This window comes from Ictalurus furcatus, chromosome 15 (assembly GCF_023375685.1).
Source record: "Ictalurus furcatus strain D&B chromosome 15, Billie_1.0, whole genome shotgun sequence".
Lineage (NCBI taxonomy): Eukaryota > Metazoa > Chordata > Actinopteri > Siluriformes > Ictaluridae > Ictalurus > Ictalurus furcatus.
Genome location: NC_071269.1, coordinates 12,948,746 through 12,971,042, shown reverse-complemented (window position 1 = coordinate 12,971,042; position 22,297 = coordinate 12,948,746). Strand labels below are relative to the sequence as shown.

Here is a 22,297-nt window from a genome sequence, read left to right as displayed (position 1 = left end):
GAAACCAGGCACCAGTCATCACCTGGACAATACCATCCCTACAGTGAAGCATGGTGGTGGCAGCATCATGCTGTGGGGATGTTTTTCAGCGGCAGGAACTGGGAGACTAGTCAGGATCGAGGGAAAGATGAATGCAGCAATGTACAGAGACATCCTTGATGAAAACCTGCTCCAGAGAGCTCTGGACCTCAGACTGGGTCGAAGGTTCATCTTTCAACAGGACAACGACCCTAAGCACACAGCCAAGATAACAAAGGAGTGGCTACAGGACAACTCTGTGAATGTCCTTCAGTGGCCCAGCCAGAGCCTAGACTTGAACCTGATTGAACATCTCTGGAGAGTTCTGAAAATGGCTGTGCGCCGACGCTCCCCATCCAATCTGATGGAGCTTGAGAGTTCCTGCAAAGAAGAATGGGAGAAACTGCCCAAAAATAGGTGTGCCAAGCTTGTAGCATCATACTCAAAAAGACTTGAGGCTGTAATTGGTACCAAAGGTGCTTCAACAAAGTATGGAGCAAAGGCTGTGAATACTTATGTACATGTGCTTTTATTGCTTTTTATTTTTAATAAATTTGCAAAAATTTCAAACAAACTTCTTTCATGTTGTCATTATGGGGTATTGTTTGTAGAATTTTGAGGAAAATAATGAATGTAATCCCTTTTGCAATAAGGCTGTAACATAAAATGTGGAAAAAGTGAAGCGCTGTAAATACTTTCCGGATGCACTGTATCATACTGAACCTGTCTGTTTTATATTCAAGCAGCTATAGATGCCTTTAGTGTTTCTTTGGCATAGAATGTATTGTTTTTTTGTTTGTTTGTTTTTTCATTTGTATTATTTAATGTTGTGTACAAATATATTTTTGCATTAATGTTTTTTAAGAGAATATTTCATTTTGTCTTGTTCCTGTGATGTCTTCAGAATTAATTTCAAAACTTAATGCATCTTAACTTGTGGCAATGTTTAGCTTCTTCTCAATGCTGTGTTGTGTGTTACACTGATTAAAAAAACCCCCCCAAAAAAACAGGACAGCCATTTTGTTTAAACCATGTAGGAAAAAACTTTTTCTTTCTTAAAAAAACAAAAACAAAAAACTATAATGAAAATGCACACCCTCTGTATAATGCTTGTTTAATTCATCCAGTAATATAAACCAAAACCTAAACCAGAACCCAGCTTTATCTTATTACATTTTAGACCATAAAACCAAAATAAATATTTTACATTAATTCACTGATTTTAACCATAAAGGAATGAGGAAAAACCTTTAGTGGTTTTTACCTGCTGGAATTTTGTTTTAATTAAAATGATAAACTCATTAATGCTGATATATTTATTGTTTACTGTATTATTCTCCAGTTGGCTGCCTAATACTTTGTATACCCTAAGTGGAGTTCAGTGGAGTTGCATGAACCCCTAAAATTATTCTTAAACTTTGCCATGTGTACCTTGCTTTAAAGGGGTATAAATAAATAAGTAAATATGTATATATTTATATATAAATGTGTGCTGATACATTTCAGTATTGACAATTCCAAAGTGAGGTTAGGATATGGAGATGTGTGTGTGTGTATGTGAGTGTGTATGTCACATTGAAACAGTGAAATTCTTTCTGCCCCATATATATATATATATATATTGTGTGTGTGTGTGTGTGTGTGTGTGTGTGTGTGTATACACACACACACACACACACAGTATCTCACAAAAATGAGTACATCCCTCACATTTTTGTAAATATTTGATTATATCTTTTCATGTGACAACACTGAAGAAATGACACTTTGCTACAATGTAAAGTAGTGAGTGTACAGCTTGTGTAACAGTGTAAATTTGCTGTCCCCTCAAAATAACTCTACACACAGCCATTAATGTCTAAACCGCTGGCAACAAGCTGGACATTTTCACTTAGGGGTGTACTCACTTTTGTTGCCAGCGGTTTAGACATTAATGGCTGTGTTGAGTTATTTTGAAGGGACAGCAAATTACTGTGTGTGTGTGTGTGTGTGTATATATATAATGTTTATATATATATAATGGTGTGTGTGTGTAGAAATGTGATATTTTGATATGATAGTTTTTGTCATACTGCCAAGGTCTACTATATAATATGTACTATATCATTGTCTTTAACTTAGAATTTCAGGAACATTGGGTCACAGGCTGAGACTAAACCCCAGTTGCATCCGCTATTTTGATAGCATGGGAACGGTCCAGCAAAGTTTTAAATTATAGGAACCTTCCACTAACCCAGGATGGTTCTGATTATGTGCTCCTATCATTTGGGGAATACTCTCTGAACCATCACTGTACAAACCTGTTACTATAACCTATGGATACAAACCTGGCTGAATGTCACAAGGTTCCCATAACATTTGCATCTTATAAAAAAGGATGGGAACACTCACTTGATATACACTCACTGACCACTTTATTAGATACACCTGAGCATTCATGCATTTATCCAGTTAACCATAGATTTCCCACCCAGATGTAGGCCTGTGCTTAAATGCCTATTTCTCATTCTATCACCAAAACTTTATACAGATTTTAACAGAATTCATGTGCAATATGTTGATAATACTTTTAGTGCAATGGCAGTACTGCAGCGCTCTAAAGATTAAAAGATCCAACTTTTTAAATACGCTCTCGGAAGTCGGAGAAGTGTTTCGAACCGCTGTTATTCACAGTATAAGAGGTCCCACAAGCCTCCACAGGGTTCTCCTAATTTGGCTAATTACACTGACTTACTGTAGGTCTGTAAGCACCACAGCACCTTAGATGTCTTCCAGGGAGGAGGGATCGTCACTGAGTAAGAATGAATTTCAGTATGTTTTGACCCAAGAGCATTTCGCTAACAAACACAGGAGTATTTCCTACAGGTTGGAGAACGGCAGTCCTGGCTGTGTAATAGAGGTACTCTGCTGTGTGAGTGCTCATATTATTAGCTATGTCGTGCTCCAAATTACTCTCACAGGGCGAGTCTGAGACCTTGAGTATGAGGTAAGATAAACAACTCGAGGGAGAGCACTACAAATATACCACTGTATATGGTGAAAAACACGTGAAAAACATGGAGAAAAGCTTTCCCTGTGGCATTGGTGATGGTAGCTCCTGAGTGGGAGGAGCTGGGACCAGAGGTGAATTTAAAACGTGGCTAAATCCATCTTGACCCACTGTAGAGACCATCTCTCAGCTTTAAGAATGGAGGTGTGATCCAAACAGAGAGTGAAGGCCCATCCTGACAGAAAATATCGGAGAGGGTCCCCAGTCCAGTGGCTCCATTGTATGAAAGATGGCAAAGCACGGATCACTTGTTGGTTTCTGGCACTTCAGCTATTCAGATGTGAGGTGGTCCACAGATGCATGTGAAAATTACAGTTCGGTTTCTTTTTTGGCTAGATGTTCTTTCATGCTGAAAAGCATGGCTAAAAGCAAAATAAACAGATCCACGCTCTCTCTCACGCCTTCCTTCCGAGTCATCATTCCCCTCATGACAGCCAGGGAGTTACAGTTTTATTCGTGCTAATTTTTAAGCAAATGTGTTCATTCATATATTTTAGATATGTTGTCAAATTTGCTAGGCATTAATAAGTATGTGAATGCCAAAAATATGCCTAAAGTATGAAAGAATTACTCCTCACTATAAAAACATAAGTAACTGTTTAAAAAAAGTTTTCAATAGGCTAACTATATAGACAGAAATAGTGCAATTTTCCTTTGAGATAGTAATATACTGTGTCGAATCATTAACAAGCACGTGATGTTCAATAAGTAGCTACCCTTTTCCAATTTGAGTTAATGAGGTGCTTTGCAGTTGTTTCCAAATTTGCTGTTATGTTTTCTGAATTACAATCGTGTTTCTAGATTTGCTGTTGTGTTTTTTGTTTTGCATTTATGGGCCACTCCACTTACAATGGGGAAAATAAGCATTGAACGTGTAAATATGTTTGCCCACTTTATGCTTCTCCAGAACTATTGAGAACTGCCAGAAACAATCTTTGGAAAACGTTGCATGTTCATTGTTTTAAAGAACTTTATGGAGTTTTGTTCTCCACATGTATATTTTTTTCCTCCCACCACCCATAAACTTGACAGGATGTAGAATGGCTATTATAAATTGCAAAATGTGTCTGTGCATGGTTCCCTGAGATGGACTGGTATTTCTTCCTTGTACCCAGTGTTCTCACAATAGGGTCCAGATTCACCACAATGCTGAACGGGATAGTGTTTACTAAAGATAAATCAGTGAGAATGAATGACTGAATATATTCCTGACAAAAGGAAAAGAACAATCCATCCATCCATTCATCTTCTATACCACTTATCCTTCAGGGTCATGGGGAACCTCAAGCCTATCCCATGGAGCATCGGGCACAAAGCAGGGTACACACTGGAGAGGGTGCCAATCCATCGCAGCGCACAATCATATACACGTTCTCACACCCATTCATATACTACGGACACTTTGGACATGCCAATCAGCCTACCATGCATGTCTTTGGACTGGGGGAGGAAACCGGAGTACCCGGAGGAAACCCCCACTACACAGGGAGAACATGCAAGCTCTGCACACACAGGGCAGCGGTGGGAATCAAACCCCCAACCCTGGCAGTGTGAGGGGAACGTGCTAACCACTAAGCTACTGTGCACCCCCTGGAAAAGAACAAAAAAACAGTAAATGTTTAAAGCATTTAAAAAGCACAAAAAGTAAGCTCACCAGTAAAAACAAAACTTGCCTTGTATGTCATGGAAATTCCTGAGGTTGTGAAACCTTGTTCGCTTTGCTGTGCAGGCTATAGGAGGACACCTTGTGCAACTTTTTCTGTACATTTGCACTTGGATCAGCTTTCCAAAGCAGTGGACAAAAAGAACATGATTTTGAACCAAATGATTGCACTGAAGTACATTAAATTTAACATCCTAACATCCATTCAGAAGTACATCCTGATTGTGGAGTCACACCTTACCTTAAAATCACACTAAACAGTGACAAAACCTTTAAATTATGAAAATTGTGAATGGGGAAGCATTAGTGATGCTCATGCCATGGGGTGCTTAAACCTTTCTGCTTTGCTTAATAAAGCATTTGCATCAGCATAATCAGGAACACAATACACATTCACAAAGTCATTAGTAATTGCTTCAAAATGCTTGTGCAAACTGAAATTTATTGAAAGTCTATACATTACCTAAACTCTACAACCATTTCAAGTTATTATTTAGATATGCTGTTTTCAGGCATGTAGGCAGCTTTTAATGATGGAATTAATGAATTAAGGAGCCATTAAGCATCAATGTCAGTGTCCATAATAATAAAAAAAAGTACTTAAAATTGTGGAAATGGCATTGTAGTAAAAGCAAGCATAGTAACCCAAATATGTTTTACTCCTCTAAGCCTATTTAATAGTAGGCATAGTATAAAATCTATCTTGTCTGCTTTTGATCAAAAAAATTCTATAATTTTTAATATAATGTTTGGTCAATTCAACTACCTCAAAAAAGTGAAACCTTGGAATATTCCTGAGTAGGGACATAGTTTCTAAGCACTTCTTGTTACATTTAAAATATAACCAAGATGTAGTTGAAATACATATAAACTAGTTTGGGAGGTATTTATGTGTGTTTATTTATATATATGTGTATATATGTGTATATATGTGTATATATATATATATATATATATATATATATATATATATATATATATATATATATATATATATATATATATATGTGTGTGTGTATATATATATATATATATATATATATATATATATATATATATATATATATATATATATATATATATATATATATATATATATAAAGAAATAGAGCTTTTCATTTCTGAATTATTTTCAGATGTGACACATTATGTCCAAGTTGCCATTATTTAAAGACCTACTCAGAACTCATTATTAAACATGATAACAGTGATGACTGTGGTTTGTAAATAAATAATAGTCACAGACCCCACTTTGAGAACCACTGCTCTAGACAGTATTATTTCTGTGTGCGCATGTTGCAGTGTGCTGTGTGCTGGACTCTAGGGGCACAATAAATAAATTAAATTTACATGTGATGTACATATCTTAACAGTTGTTTTAACCTGACATCACAATGACCGTGTCAAATGTATCTTTGTCCCCAAACATAAACTGAGTTGCACAGCATAACGTGTTTAAACAAATCACAACAAAATGCAAGTGCACAGAAGCACTACACATGCAAATGGAATCTAGTACCTTATGGTAATAGAGACTGTAACAAGGTAAGCAGTTCAACAATAGACAACAGCTTTCATAAACCTATTGAAAAATATACAATGATTTTAGTCCACCATACCAATGTTGGAAAACATCCAAAAATGATGCTACTGTCAGTCAAGTCATGGCATCACACTAATCATGCTGAAATAGTCCACCATCCTCATGAAGATGATATACAGGTCATCCTTGTTCACTGCAAAGTGGGGCTGGGATTTCTAAAATCAGACAGAAATCACAAAAGAAACTCAAAAAATAGCTCACACAAGTGTTAAGAAGGTAGTGCAGGAAACCCATATGAGTTCTTCATGCATCCAGAATGCAGCTAGTTTGCGTCTCAATGGGAAAACAGATTTAATTATGGGTGGACTCATGTGAGTTGGACCTTTAAAATTCACTTTAGTCCATTGACACTAACTTTCTTTAACTCATTTCTCACGATAATATAAGAGATACATCTTGAGCGGCTCAGGCAAGGGCAGTCCCAGGATCCTCTGCCTCAGAACATTGACCGGTGCCTCAGCTCGCTTGACCTTCTCCTCTTCTTCACCAGTGGTGCTCTCCTCCTCTTCCTCCTCCTCCTCCTGCAGGTCTCCCCCTGTTCGGTGGCAGTTCCTCTCCTCCTCAGCTTCCTCCTCTTCCTCTTCTTCCACACCTCCTGGGTAGCTGCAGTCATCTGTGGCCATCGGCATCATGGACTCGTGAAGGATGGTGGAGCTGATGCATTGGCGGTAGAAGCGGCGACAGAAACGGCGGCGTTCGAAGCGAGGCCCATAGCGGTGCATGGCACGAGCTCCAGGGAATGATACTCGCCTTTTGGAACGGCCCTCTGTCAGCTCCATGGGCTCACGCAGGGTATGGCGGATGGAGATGCGTGCCAAATCCTGCAGCGTTCGCACCTCAAAGATGGCTACAACGCAAAAGATGGCATGTATACCATTTACAGTTATATTTATCCAATAATATTTACAATTAGTTCCAGAATTATTGGCACCATTCATGAAAATGGGCCAAAATTATAATTACAAAGAATGAGTGATATTTTCAGCGTATACATTTGCATTTCTTTGCAAAGCACTGCAATTTCTTTTTCTACAATACAATAATTCAAATAAAACAAAAAGTTGACTGTACAAGTGTGAAACATGAGCATTAAAGTGAAAGGCAATGTTATATTTGCAAATTTCTTATCCAGGACTTTATGTTTTGAACATTTCATGCTCCTTTATATTCTTGGGTTTATGCATGTGAACTGACGTTGTCAATTCAGAACACTTTTTTTCTTTATGGTTTAAATCTTATTTAAATCTTATCCAGAAGGGGCCAGTGTGGGTGCAGGTTCTCATGCCAACCAAGCAGAAGCCACACCTGATAGTCTACTGAAAGCCAAGATCAACTAATTAAACAGGTAGAATCCGGTGTGGCTCCTGCTTCTGAAAACCTGCTTCTGCTTCCTGAAAACCTGCACCCACACTGGCCCTTTCTGTTTAAGAATGGACACTCCTGGTTTAAATTACTGTTTTATAATTTTGATTTCTTATTATAGCTCTAATTATGCTTAATATTATTCTGCTTTATTGCTTAATATTGGATTCCACCTGCATGCAATTAAAGTGTAACAATACCTCAGTATAAATACACCTGCTCCTGAAGATTGTTTAGGTATGTTATCTAACAAACATCATAAAAACCAAGGAGCTATCAAAACAAGTCTAGGACAGAGTTCTGGAAAAGGATCAATCAAGGTTGGTTAAAGAAACCCAACAATTTTTGAACATCCTGTGGTGCACTATTAAATCCATTATTTAAAAAAAATTATCCAAGAGGCCCAGGATAATTCTCAACATGATACCACCATGCTTCAATGTGAGGATGGTGCTCTTAGGGTGAGGAATATAGCCTTTTGTGACAAGGGAAAAATCAGGCATTTTCCTATAAGTTTGCTCATACATGACTTTTGCCAAAAATGTTTTGGCACACAGGTGGACTTCATTCAACTAATTATGTGACTTTTGATGGTAACTGGTTGCACCAGATCTAAATGAGGGATTTCAGAGCAATGGGGGTGAATACTTGAACAACTTTTATATTTTTATTTGTAAATAATGTTGCAAACTATATAATTTTCCCTTCACTGTCACTCAATATTATGCTATTTTGTGTAGATTCATTACACATAATCCAAACAACTTCCTTTTCAGTTCCAGGCTGTGAGACTACAAAATATGGAAAAGAGACATAGCATACAGTACTGTGAAAAAGTATGTGATTTCTTCTGTTTTCTTGTACATCTCATAGTAAATAGTTCTAGATCTTCAAACAAAATACAACATCAAACAAAGTCAACCTGAGTAAACACACAATACAGTTGTTATTTATTTATTGAAGCCAAAAAAAAAAGGTGATCCAACACCTATCATCCATGTAAAAAAAATAAATAAATTGCCCCCTTAAACAATAACTGCAATCAAATGCCTCCAACAACAAGATCAGTCTTTCACGCTGCTGTGGTGGAATTTTGGCCTACTCTTCTTTGCAGAACTGCTTTAGTTCACATTGGAGGGTTTTTGAGCATGAACTGCCTGTTTAAGGTCCTGCCACAGCATCTCAATTGTTTCAAGTCAAGATTAGGTCTCTCCAAAACTTACTTTTTATTTTTTAATCATTCAGTGGTGGACTTACTGCATAATTCAGTTGCATGTGAGTTTCAATTTACAGACTGAAGACCGGATAGTCTCCTTTAGGATTTTCTGGTAGAGATCAGAATTCATGTTTCACTCAAATATTGCAAGTTGCCCAGGCCCTGAAGTAGTAAAGCATCCTCACACCATCACACTTACACCACCATGCTTGACCATAGGTATGATGTTCTTTTTAGGAATTCTGTGTTTGGTTTACATCAGATGTAATGGGATCCCAGTCTTCCAAACAGTTCCACTTTCTACTCCTCAGTACAAAGACAATTCTCCAAAAAGTTTTGAGGCTCATCAAGTTGTTTTTTGGCAAAATTCAGATTGACCACCTCAGGGAAGGTTCACTACTGTACCAAGGTTTTATATTTGGAGATAACGGCTTTCACTGTGGTCCTTTGGAGTCCCAGAGCCTTTGAAATAGCTTTGTAACCCTTCCCATACTGAAGTATTTCAATCACCTTCTTCCTCATCATTTCTGGAATTTCTTTCAACTTTACCATAGTGTGTTACCGGGTAAGACCTTTTAACCAACTTCATGCTGTTGAAAAAGTTATATTAAAGTGTTGATTTGATTGAACAGGGCCAGCAGTAATCAGGCCTGGTTATATCTAGTCCAGCTGATCCCCATTATGAATGCAGTTTCATAGATTTGGGGAATTAGTAACTACGGGGGAAAATACATTTTCACAGGCCCGGTTGATATTGGATAACGTTTTTGCTTCAATAAATAACATTATCATTTAAAAACTGTATTTTGTGTTTACTCAGATTGCCTTTGTTTTATCTTAGATTTTGTTTTAATTTCTGAAACAACTTAGTATGAGATATACTCAGAAACAGAAGGAATCTGTGTGAAAAATATTTTTTCACAGCACTGTATAAGACATTGTATATCTATTACCTGACCAGGCCAACAATCATCTATCTGAAAGCTTTAGAACATTGTGTTGAAAGCACTATAGTCTTCCCCATGATGAACATATTTCTTAGAGAACATGCTCTTATTTCAGAGAAGATGCTCTTATTTTTTGTTAAAAGTAAATAGTATTTCCCACTATCTATGTGTAATGCTTATTTTGTACAATAGTTTTTGTCCATTCTTTTGAAAGGTGCCAATTCTGAAGTTGACAGTATTATTGTGTCATTAGCATAAAACTGAAATACATTACATTTATAAATTACTTATCCAAGTGTCTGTATATAAAGTGAGACCATTAAGTGACCTAAAACAGAACCCTGAGGGACACCATTATGAAAATTTAATAACAATACAAATAAAATCTTCAATCCAATAAAAATCTTAAAAATGATGTTAGATACTGGATGGTAAAGCATCACATGTATTAAACATGCATGTCCTACATTAAAAAGGAAGCTGACATGATGTACTGCACTGTTATATTAAATCATTTTATATTACCCTTTAAATCATTATATCAGCTGATAATGTGTAGTAGCAGTGTACTCACGTAGTGGCACACTTTTGCCTCTCCCATTAATGCTTTGTTTGGGCTGCACCAGAGGAGCGAAAGTCACAGCTATGATTTTCTTTGTCTCCCAGGAGTTTTGACCACTGCGTGTGATCTTGGTCAACTGCAAAAGACAAGTAAGTCATGGCTATAAGTGAAATGACTGCAGCACACACACTGCCATTTCACTTATAAAAATATAACCCCAGTTCTGTGGTAAACTATCTTTACTATTTTTTTATTTAAATTGGATGCCATTGTGCATTTTGAATAAATTGTAATCTAAAAACTGGCTGCTGACATGGCTTTTCACAAGACTGGAACTGTAAGAAACTTCCACAGCAGAATAGAAAATTTAAACATAGCAGCAAATAAGAGGAGAGATTTAAATATATTTTCATAGCACACAGATCACTCTGGGCCATAGCATTTACTCACCATGGGACAGTCCACCTTCCTAAACTCATCAAGAAAAGATTAACCAATATTCTTATCAACAATGCTGCCCTAAAGAGCAGTAGCAGGTCTAGACCATTTCAACAGGGGCGGGGGAGCGGGGGTGGGGGTGGGGGGTCAGGCTGGGGTCAGTGTATCACTGTATCAGCTTTATACAAATGTGATATTTTGATTGTTACACATGCTAGAATTTTTTTGTGCTGCTATCACCGTCTCACTATCTTGCTATTTGTCTAGTGACACTCATTCCTTGTTCCACTTCCTTTCTTAGAACGTAGCTAAGTGGAAAAAAAATGACTTCTGATACACAAGGGAGACTTGGTCCTCCACCGAAAGGGATCCAACTAGAAATGATTGCACTGTAATCAGGTGTAGTGATTATTTCAGAGTTACTCACACTGGATTTAGGGACTGCCAATACTAAGGAGTTGTATTTTCTGTACAAAAATGTATGCATGTACGCATGTGTCTTCCTTTTCCCCTCAGATTGATTACCTACTTAATAGTCACTTGCTTCTTCTCATAAATTCTCAAAATGGTATGGCATGTTGATTTTAATTAGTTGATTTAAATTGATTTAAATATTACTTAATTTGGTGCTAACTAGTAATGATACCATACTTATGATGTCACATGCTCATGTATCATGGATATGTATCAAAGGCTTCTGACATTGTTGCCATTTCTTAAAGAAGTAATCAAAAGTATCAAGATGCTAAAAAAGCAAGGGAGGCTTTGAGTCTGTTTCTGAAACTTGTCCATCAATCACAAAATCAAGGGTGGAGATTTAAAGGACAAAAAAAAAACCTCTCACAGACAAGCAGAGCAAATTTTGACATTTGGAGAAGACTGCATGTTACATGACTGCATTGTGGAGTAATCTGGATAATTAGGAGGCTAAGAAAAGTCTTTTTTTTTTGATAACAGTATCCATGCCATTATACTGTTGGTATAATGGACTTGATCTAAAATGGATCAAATCTTGTGGCGTCCATGTCAGCTCCATGTCCAGTCTACCAAATACTCTGAAATTCATCTAAACATTTCAAAGATTTTACTTTACACTCATGTTGATGTTAGTGGTCACAGCCTTGTGGATCCCACTGTATGTTTTGGGACCTTTTCCATCCCTATCAACTTTCTGGATCAACTCTCCCTTGGTGTTCCTGTATCTCATCTTTGACACATTAAAGACTGATATTAGGTTCTGTAGAGTTGACTGAAGTAGAAAAAACCCTAGTCATTTCTGTTAAATAGGGTGAAATTCTGGAACCACAACTGAATAATTAAAATGAATTAGGTGTTTCAGAAAAATCATTGGCTACTTTAATTTTTTTTGCATTAATCTCTACATATTCCTCTTTTATGGTGGCATACTTCAAATGAAAAAGATGCTTTGATACAAAACGACTATTTGATATCAGCAGTTCTTCTCCTCTTCTGTAAAACTGGCATGCGCAACAGTGCTACATTAAGAAGTATGCTCAGCTCAAAGCCCTCTCAAACCCATTCAGCACCCCTACAGTGCAAATGTCCTAGAAAGACATACACAGAGTTCCTTTTGAGCAAATAAATTTGGAAATGAACAAATGTAAAATGGTTTACACTGTTTTCACCCTTAATAAATCACCCACTCTCCAATAATGACTTGAAGATGGCATTACCATCTTAGAAGAAACATCCATATAAGGATAGAAGTGCTTTAAAGTGGGATTATACACACAGGATTGAAAATGAAGCTGCTTTAAGCTGCTTATGCTCTTTAATTGATAATGAATCCATCATATTCAAGTATTTAATTCAGTATACTGCACCATTTAGCAAATAATGTAGTCATAATACAATTGTTAAAATGAGCATATTAGAAAAAGGAAAATACCATTTTGGAAAATGTTTCAATGAAAAATGTAGCAGAATTATCAAACTGAAGAACACTCCTTAGCTCCTCAAACACATGAACGCTCACTAAGCACTTTATTAGGAACACCTGTACACCTACACATTCATGCAATTATTTAATCAGCCAATCGTGTAGCAGCAGGGCAATGCATAAAATAATGCAAATATGGGCCAGATGCTTTGAGTAATGCTCACAGCAAGCATAAGAATGGGGGAAAAAAATGTGATTTCAGTGAATTTGACCATGACATGACTGTTGGTTCTAGATGGGCTGGTTTGAGTATTTTATAACTGCTAATCTTCTGGGATTTTCACACACAACAGTCTCTAGAATTTACTCAGAATAGTGCCAGACTGGTTAGAGTTGACAGAAAGGCTACAGTAACTCAGATAATCACGCTGTACAATTGTGGTGAGCAGAAAAGCATTTCAGAATGAACAACGTGTCAAAACTTGAGGTGGATGGGCTACAACAGCAGATGACTATGTCAGGTTCCACTTCTGAAAACTGAGGCTGCAGTGGGCACAGGCTCACCAAAACTGGACAGTTTTTCCAGAAGACTGGAAACAAGAAGCCTAGTCTGATGAATCTTGATTTCTGCTGAAGCACACAGATGGTAGGGTCAGAATTTGCAACCAGAAGCATGAAAACATGGACCCAACCTGCCATGTGTCAACAGTCCAGGCTGGTGGAGGTGGTGTAATGGTGTGGGGAATGTTTTCTTGCCACACTTTGGGCCAATCAATCATTGCATGAATGCCACAGACTATCTGAGACTATCACAGACTATTCCGACTATTTGACTATTGTTGCTGACCATGTGCATCCCTTCATGGCCACAATTTACCCATCTTCTAATGGCTACTTCCAGCATGATAATGCATCATGTCACAAAGCAAAAGCTGTCTCAAACCGGTTTCATGAAAATGACAATAAGTTCAGTGTTCTTTAGTGGCCTTCTAAAAAGGCCACATAATCTAAATGTTTCCAACATCTTGTTCAATCCATGCCATGAAAAATTAAGGCTGTTTTGAAAATATAAAGGGAGGCCCTACCCAGTATTAATATAGTGATCCTAATAAAGTTCTTGGTGAGTGTATGTACAAACCTTCTCTTCCAGTGGCAGCACTAAGATTCCTCCAACCTTCAGCAGATTCTTCATGTAGTTCTCATATTCTTTCTGCACTCCAGCCCCACAGTACACTCTGTCATACTGGCGGCTCTCTAGAGGAATTTCCAGACAGTTCCCCACAACAAACGACGGCTCACAGAACTCAAACCTACACACACGCACACACATCACTACTCACTTAAATCCTACATGAATCTTCTTCTCATGTTAAAAAACTTACTCATGTTTGTACTTTACACCTTTTTTCTAAAGGTCTTGCATTCTTTTATTACTTATACATTTCCCCTTGAAATTCCTGTTGGCCTCTTAAGAGCCATCTTGGAATTGATCAGGAACTTATATGGAATTAATCTGCAACTTAATCTTAAATCTGATGCAATTTACTTTTCAAAATCGGAAAATAGTGATAGATACAGCATTTTATGAATCTAAACAGAGAAAAGTACTATTTAAAAAAAAATATATATTTTTAAAAATGTAGTTGCTTTGTAATGGTCAGTAAGTTTTACACCATGGGAGGGTCTACAAAACAGAACACTTTTTATGTACTCTGTCCTGTTCAGTCTTTTCTTCTTCAGGTTTTCTCAGTAATGTGACAAGCAACATTTTTTTGTGACTACTGTCACAACAACTGTTAACAGCTACTACAATGATAACAGGAAATAACTTCCTGTTAAAAATGTACATAATTAAATGTATACATAGTTAAAAGTCTAAAAAGTCATTCATTAATAAATTAAAAATGTGTTGGCCAATTTCTATGATATAAGAGAAATAAATGGCATGGAGTTGCTGTTCTAGGAAAATGATCAACTTTGGGGTGGTAATCAATCGCACTCCAATACCAATATTCCGTACTAGCTGGGTGCATCCCTAATGATCACAACTTTTTATGATTAGACAGCCATAATTGGATTCTTTATTAATAGTCAATCAATTGTACAGTTCTAGAATGGAAATGAAATTGGAGTGAAACCAATTCACTGGAGAAATGGTGTCATATTAAATGAGACACATTATGAATTAATGCAAAATACTACTGCAAAAAAAGAAGTAGATTCTATTAAGGGACAAAATCAAACTTCTGCGCATGTAGAAAAACAAACTGACAAAGGCATATATCATATATGAAGCATGATTAAAAAAAATACATCCAAGCACTGTGCCAGGATCTTTCCCGAACCAAAGGTTTAAAATACACTCTTGCTCATAGCTCACCTGTCAAAGCTGTCACTGGTTTTGATGAAGTAGTCGAGTTTCTGGTAGGCATACTCCACCACATCTACATGCAGCTCAACACCGTGATTCACACCGAATGGACCTGCAAATCATTTTATTTTTATTGTCATACTATAAATATACATGTAGATAGTGTTTAAATATTGGAACCCTGGAACTGCAGTGTAACATAAGAGACAAAATAGGGCTATTGTACACTAAACTGCACACAGATATAAAAATAATAAAAAAAAAAATATATATATATTATATATATATATATATATATATATATATATATATACACAGAGAGAGAGAGAGAGAGAGCAAAAGTGCACTCTTAAGGGAAATAAGTACAGTACAATATAGTACAATACAGTACTGGCAGAGAACAGTATACATATGTATAGAGTACAATCTAACCATATAGAACAACACAGTAACTGTTAGGTTTCACTTTGAGCATGAAAACCAACTGTGAAAAACCATGATTGTAAACCATCATTAGCAGCATACAAGACTGTAGCACAGAAAGAATGTAAGCATGCATTATGAAAAAAGTATTAGACAGGATAACTGACAAAAACAAAGAAATTCTCAAAAACTTAACTGGACGCATTTTCATTGTGGATCAGAAATTCTTTAAACCCTGTCTACTAATGTCTCTACTGATGATGATGATGATGATGATTATTATCATTAACATTATTATTTTAAAGGGGCCTCGGGCAACTCACCCAGGATGAGGCCCACCATGGTGCTGAGGTAGCCTGTTCCACTGCCTAGGTTAAGGAAAGAAAGGCCAGGCTGGAGCTCCAGCGCCTCCATCACTTCCGAATAGATGCAGGGAGCGGACAAGTGGAGGTTGCCATGCCTCCAGGCCAGGTCTTTGTAAGCACTGTCCTTGTACTCCTCCAAATAGTAATCGGCACGATCGATGGCCCGGAAAGCCCTTTCAACCAACTCTGAACGAATGTAGTGTGCCTCCTTCAGGTTGTCGATCAGTTCATCGTTGTCCTCTCCAGCACTCACAGCACCACCCATGGTGAAGGAGAGAGTGTGTGTCTGGGTCAGAGCGGACAGAGGCCTAGCACAGTCTGGGGGGGGGGGGTTATAAAGACAAATAAAAGAAACTAAGTCTGTATAACATGTACAGTCTGTAAATTCATTTTACACTGTATTCAGAGTATAAGGTGTGTGCGTGCTTAGGAGTGCACATCCACTCATTAACAGACAGTGTTTGATAACTAAATTACCCCCCCCCCTTCCTCCCTCCACCCCCCCATCTCCACCCTCTCCCCCCACCCCATCTACACTCTCTCCCCTTCCTCCCTCCACCCCATCTCCACCCTCTCCCCCTTCCTCCCTCCCTTCTTCCTCTCCCCGCTTCCTCCCTCTCCCCCTCTCCACCCCATCTCCACCCTCTCCCCACTTCCTCCCTTCACCCTCTCCACCCTCTCCACCCCCTCCACCCCATCTCCACCCTCCCTCCCCCTCCCCCCTCCCTCCCTCTCCCTCCCTCCCCCCCTCCCTCTCCCCTCTCCCCCTCTCTCCCCCTTCCTCCCCCCTCTCCACCCCATCTCCACCCTCTCCCCACTTCCTCCCTTCACCCTCTCCACCCTCTCCACCCTCTCCACCCCATCTCCACCCTCTCCCCCTCCCTCCCCCTCCCTTCCTCCCTCCACCCCTTCCTCCCTCCACCCCTTCCTCCACCCTTTCCTCCACCCTCTCCCCCTCCCTCCCTTCACCCTCTCCACCCTCTCCACCCCCCTCCTTCCTCCCTTCACCCTCTCCACCCTCTCCACCCCATCTCCACCCTCTCCCCCTCCCTCCCCTCCCTCCCCCTCCCTTCCTCCCTCCACCCCTTCCTCCACCCTCTCCCCCTCCCTCCCTTCACCCTCTCCACCCTCTCCACCCCCCTCCCCCCCCTTCCTCCCTCTCCCCCTCCACCCTCTCCCCCTCCCCCTCCCTCTCCACCCTCCCTCTCCCTCCCTCCCTCTCCCCCTCCACCCTCTCCCCCTCCCTCCCTCCCTCCCTCCCTCCACCCCATCTCCACCCTCTCCCCCTTCCTCCCTCCCTTCTTCCTCTCCCCCCTTCCTCCCTCTCCCCCTCTCCACCCCATCTCCACCCTCTCCCCACTTCCTCCCTTCACCCTCTCCACCCTCTCCACCCCCTCCACCCCATCTCCACCCTCCCTCCCCCCTCCCCCCTCTCCCCTCCCTCCCTCTCCCCCTCTCCCCTCTCTCCCCCCTCCCTCTCCCCTCTCCCCCTCTCTCCCCCCTCTCCACCCCATCTCCACCCCATCTCCACCCTCTCCCCACTTCCTCCCTTCACCCTCTCCACCCTCTCCACCCCATCTCCACCCTCCCTCCCCCCCTCCCTCCCTCCCCCCCTCATCTCCACCCTCCCTCCCCCCTCCCTCCCTCTCCCCCTCTCCCCCCCTCCTCCCTCTCCCCTCTCTCCCCCTTCCTCCCTCCCCCCTCTCCCCTCCTCTCCACCCCATCTCCACCCTCTCCCCACTTCCTCCCTTCACCCTCTCCACCCTCTCCACCCTCTCCACCCCATCTCCACCCTCTCCCCCTCCCTCCCCCCTCCTCCCCCCTCCCTTCCTCCCTCCACCCCTTCCTCCACCCTTTCCTCCACCCTCTCCCCCTCCCTCCCTTCACCCTCTCCCCTCCCTCCCCCCTCCTCCCCCCTCCCTTCCTCCCTCCACCCCTTCCTCCACCCTTTCCTCCACCCTCTCCCCCTCCCTCCCTTCACCCTCTCCACCCTCTCCACCCCCTCCACCCCCCTCCCCCCCTTCCTCCCTTCACCCTCTCCACCCCCTCCCCCCCCTTCCTCCCTTCACCCTCTCCACCCCCTCCCCCCCCTTCCTCCCTTCACCCTCTCCACCCTCTCCACCCCATCTCCACCCTCTCCCCCTCCCTCCCCCTCCCTTCCTCCCTCCACCCCTTCCTCCACCCTTTCCTCCACCCTCTCCCCCTCCCTCCCTTCACCCTCTCCACCCTCTCCACCCCCCTCCCCCCCTTCCTCCCTCTCCCCCTCCACCCTCTCCCCCTCCCCCTCCACCCTCCCTCTCCACCCTCCCTCTCCCTCCCTCCCTCTCCCCCTCCACCCTCTCCCCTCCCTCCCTCCCTCCCTCCCTCCACCCCATCTCCACCCTCTCCCCCTTCCTCCCTCCCTTCTTCCTCTCCCCCCTTCCTCCCTCTCCCCCTCTCCACCCCATCTCCACCCTCTCCCCACTTCCTCCCTTCACCCTCTCCACCCCCTCCACCCCATCTCCACCCTCCCTCCCCCTCCCTCCCTCTCCCCTCCCTCCCTCTCCCCCTCTCCCCCCCTTCCTCCCTCTCCCCTCTCCCCCTCTCCCCCCTCCCTCCCTCTCCCCCTCTCCCCCTCCCTCCCTCTCCCCCTCTCCCCCCCTTCCTCCCTCCCCCCTCTCCCCCCTTCCTCCCTCCCCCCTCTCCCCCCTTCCTCCCTCCCCCCTCTCTCCCCTCCTCTCCACCCCATCTCCACCCTCTCCCCACTTCCTCCCTCCCCCCCTCCACCCCATCTCCACCCTCCCCCCCTTCCTCCCTCCCCCCTCTCCCCCCCTTCCTCCCTCCCCCCTCTCTCCCCTCCTCTCCACCCCATCTCCACCCTCTCCCCACTTCCTCCCTCCCCCCTCCACCCCATCTCCACCCTCCCCCCCCTTCCTCCCTCCCCCCTCCACCCCATCTCCACCCTCCCCCCCCTCCACCCCATCTCCACCCTCCCCCCCCTCCCTCTCCCCCTCCCCCCCCTCCCTTCCTCCCTCTCCCCCTCTCCCCCCCTTCCTCCCTCCCCCCCTCTCCCCCCCTTCCTCCCTCCCTTCCTCTCCCCCTTCCTCCCTCCTCTCCCCCTTCCTCCTTCTCCCCCTCTCCACCCCATCTCCACCCTCTCCCCACTTCCTCCCTTCACCCTCTCCACCCCCTCCACCCCCTCCACCCCATCTCCACCCTCTCCCCCTCCCTCCCTCCCCCCCTCCCTCCCTCTCCCCCTCTCCACCCCTCCTCCCTCTCCCCCTCACTCTCCTCCTCTCCACCCCATCTCCCTATCCATATCCTGGAACAACTGAAATAAAATTGATCGATGGGACAAAGGAGCACTTAAAGCCTCAAGCCTTCACAACCATGTGCTATTGACCAGTTCTTTCCTCTGGCCTGAGGATGACATGAATTGCATCAACAGCAATGTGAACTGTTTGTGTTTGAGCAGAAAGAACAACATTTGCAATGCTGAGTTTTTACATAACATGTTAATGCCCAAATAAATTTGTTCAGTGGTGTGTCAGAAGAGTGGTCATATTTCGAAGCAACACAGACTTAACATTAGTAGAATGTATATACAGTATGTCCTGTTTCACAAAACTTTAGTGTGGCAGAAAAGAATAAAATATTAAACATAAAGATGCATTTAGTGGCCACTTTATTGTCTAAACCTACTCTATGGCTATATGTAAGAAGTTATACTGTTCAACAGAGAATCAATTTGTATGAGCTGGACCACTTTATGACTTCTACATGGAAACAAAACATTATTTAGTGGAGCCTTGATTGTAAAAATAGAGATTGTTGTTGACTAAAGTTAATCGAGGACCTCTGACGTATTTGCAGCCGTCGGTGATTTTAAATATCCAGCACGTGACGCTTCAGGACTTTTATCTTTTCGCTGTAACACACTAAAGCAGCAAAACAAAGGAAAACAAATTTAGCAAAATAACTACAACAGTGCAACTTTGAAAACGTTTTTGAAAAAGCGAGGTTCCTTTAACAAACGCAGCTGCTGTATTCACCAACTTGAACGACTAAAATGGCACAGCGACAGCGTACCAACAACAACAACAACAACAACTACAACAGCAGCAAAATTAATGTCAACTCTAATATACTGTATATAAAACATATGACCGAGTTGCTAAAAGGAAACACAGGTTAGATGTATATAAATGACAGGAGGGCAAATTTGTCCAACACAAACAAAAGACAAAAACAAAAGACAAAAACAAAACAGTCTGGCGCTGCCTGACCACACACACACGGGCATTGCCAACCCTGTCGATGGTAGTACAGCCTCCATTTGCCCTTACCGTGCGATGGCGGAATCGACAACCGTTTCACTCATTCGTTTACCCATCGATTGCCAAACGCTGCTTTTTCACATATCGATGTGAAATATTTAAACAGCAAAACAACAGCGCTGAACTTGACTCTGGCGGAGAAAGAACGATCTGATGTAAACAAAAAACAGCTGACGTGACGTGTTGACGTCACACGGACAAGAGCGTCACCTGTGATTGGCCAGTTGTGTTTCTCTAAAACACGAGCGTTTCCGAAATGAACTCCGAGCAAACCAGATTAAGAACATCCCACTATACTTAATGCATAAAATTATTATGCATGCCCACCACAAAGCACTGTTTTGCAAAGGCTACAAGTGAAACTGAAACTAGCCTATATTTTTTTGTTCAACACAGCTGATTGATATAGTTGTCCAAGTGACTGAGCTATCCCACAACGTCATTAAACAGTCCTATGCCCAAAGTACATTCAAGTGGCGACCTGCGGAAACAGGCGAGAAAGCAAAGCACACTTGTAGGTAGCCTGTTAAAAAATGACTCTGCGCCACCTACCTCTTGTTCCTCGACAGGCCGTCACCTACTTCGGTCTGAAACAAGAAGTGAACATTCAGAAGCAGCAGGCTACGTTTAAACGCCCTTATATGCCATCACTAAAGTTGAAATTCTTGAATCGGTTCAGTTAATTTATGCAGATCAGTGAAATGATTCGTTTATTTGCATGGTTTGCCCATATGTGGAGCCTAATCATGCAGCCCAACACTACTATTTCACGCACAAAACACTTGAAATGTTCAGTTTTGACTAGATTCGGCAGTGATCCAGGCTATACCAGTCCAGTAAATTCCGAATATCAGTTCCCCAAGTCCGTGGACGAATGTAGAATAGACAGTGCTGGAGAAAAAGTGCAAAGACTGTGCGGAAAATGCGCGAGAAAAGCTGCGCTGGCAGCCAAATTTTAAAAATGAAATAACTTTCATTTCCAAGTTGGCCGCTGTTATAATACACTGTAAAATAGCTGTAAATTAACAGCCAATTACCAACTGTATTATGCCGTTAATCTTCAGTGCAGCTTTTTGTTAATCAAAATGCTTTGCGGGGTCACGTAGCATAGAGGAACAGCACTGACAACCAGGGCAATCCTGGGACAAAATATCAGACCATGAGTCTCACACTCAGGCCCAGGCCACCCCAAGCACCTACAAAAATTTTTGAGCCCACTGACCACACTCACCAACCAATGTATTGGGAGCCCATCCATCCATTTTCCTACACAGGGAGCCTGGAGCTGGGGTAGGGGACCCAGGGCACAAGGCAGGGGATGCCCTGGACAGGGTGCCAGCCTGTCATAGGGCACAACTGCACACAAACTCACACCAAGAGATGCCAGTCAGATTTAGAGATGCCAATAAGTCAATCATGACTTTGGACTTGGGGAGGAAACCCCCAAAGCACACATGCACATGCAAACTACTTGCACACAGGGTGAAGGTGGGAATCGAACTCCCAGCCCTGGAGGTGGGAGGCAAACATGCTATTACGTGTATTAGCACTCCCTGTACTCAATCATGCAAATACACTATATAGTTAGATGTTGACACCTGACCATCACACTCATACAGTATATGCTTGCTGAACATTCCATTTCAGATTTAGCCCCCCCCCCTCCCCCCCCATAACGTTATTTATAACATCCATTTAAGCTAACATGCTACACATACAATTGCAACAAGCATAAATACAAAACGGGGGCATGGTGGCTTAGTGGTTTGCATGTTTGCCTCACACCGCCAGGGTCAGGGGTTCGATTCCCTCGGCTCTGTGAGTGTGCAGAGTTTGCGTGTTCTAAGTTTGCATGTTTGCATTTGGCATGTCTAAAGTGTCCGTGGTGTATGAATGGGTGTGTGATTGTGTACCCTGCCTTGTGTCCGATGCCCCCTGGGATAGGCTCCAGGTTCCCTGTGACCCTGAAAAGGATAAGCGGTATAGAAGATGGATGGATGGATAAATAGAAAACATAAAAATGGATCAAGGAACCAATGAAGGTAGGGTAAAATGGGGGCGATG

At 42.2% G+C, this 22,297-nt stretch overlaps 1 protein-coding gene and 1 pseudogene across 3 annotated transcripts; one reads left to right on the top strand and one right to left on the bottom strand.

Annotated features, from left to right (window-relative positions):
• Window positions 1-1,792: 1,792 nt before the first annotated feature.
• Window positions 1,793-20,418, bottom strand: LOC128619755 (protein-L-isoaspartate O-methyltransferase domain-containing protein 2). Of its 3 annotated transcripts, none has more exons than XR_008387996.1 (7): window positions 20,243-20,417; window positions 15,876-16,235; window positions 15,139-15,241; window positions 13,897-14,068; window positions 10,433-10,556; window positions 6,350-6,488; window positions 1,793-4,849 (listed from the first exon to the last, which is right to left on the bottom strand). XR_008387996.1 is itself a non-coding variant. In XM_053644172.1 (7 exons), the coding sequence occupies exons 2-6, from the start codon at window positions 16,180-16,182 to the stop codon at window positions 6,699-6,701; spliced, it is 1,188 nt and encodes a 395-aa protein (XP_053500147.1). In that variant the 5' UTR covers window positions 16,183-16,235; window positions 20,243-20,418; the 3' UTR covers window positions 5,807-6,488; window positions 6,689-6,698. The 3 variants fall into 3 exon arrangements, 2 of the variants coding, with proteins under 2 accessions (XP_053500147.1, XP_053500148.1); XM_053644172.1 differs by lacking the exon at window positions 1,793-4,849 and adding an exon at window positions 6,689-7,180 and having other exon boundaries at window positions 5,807-6,488; window positions 20,243-20,418; XM_053644173.1 differs by lacking the exon at window positions 1,793-4,849 and having other exon boundaries at window positions 5,807-6,488.
• Window positions 16,688-19,103, top strand: LOC128619458 (basic proline-rich protein-like; annotated as a pseudogene).
• Window positions 20,419-22,297: the final 1,879 nt, after the last annotated feature.

Excerpts from the sequence above, each read along its gene's own strand:
- LOC128619755 (XM_053644172.1), bottom strand. The coding sequence starts at position 16,182 with ATGGGTGGTGCTGTGAGTGCTGGAGAGGACAACGATGAACTGATCGAC. Across the intron at positions 10,557-13,896 it reads TGCTGCCACTGGAAGAGAAG|TTGACCAAGATCACACGCAG; the intron begins GTTTGTACATAC and ends TGTCTTTTGCAG. Across the intron at positions 7,181-10,432 it reads AGGCAAAAGTGTGCCACTAC|CCATCTTTGAGGTGCGAACG; the intron begins GTGAGTACACTG and ends TTTGCGTTGTAG.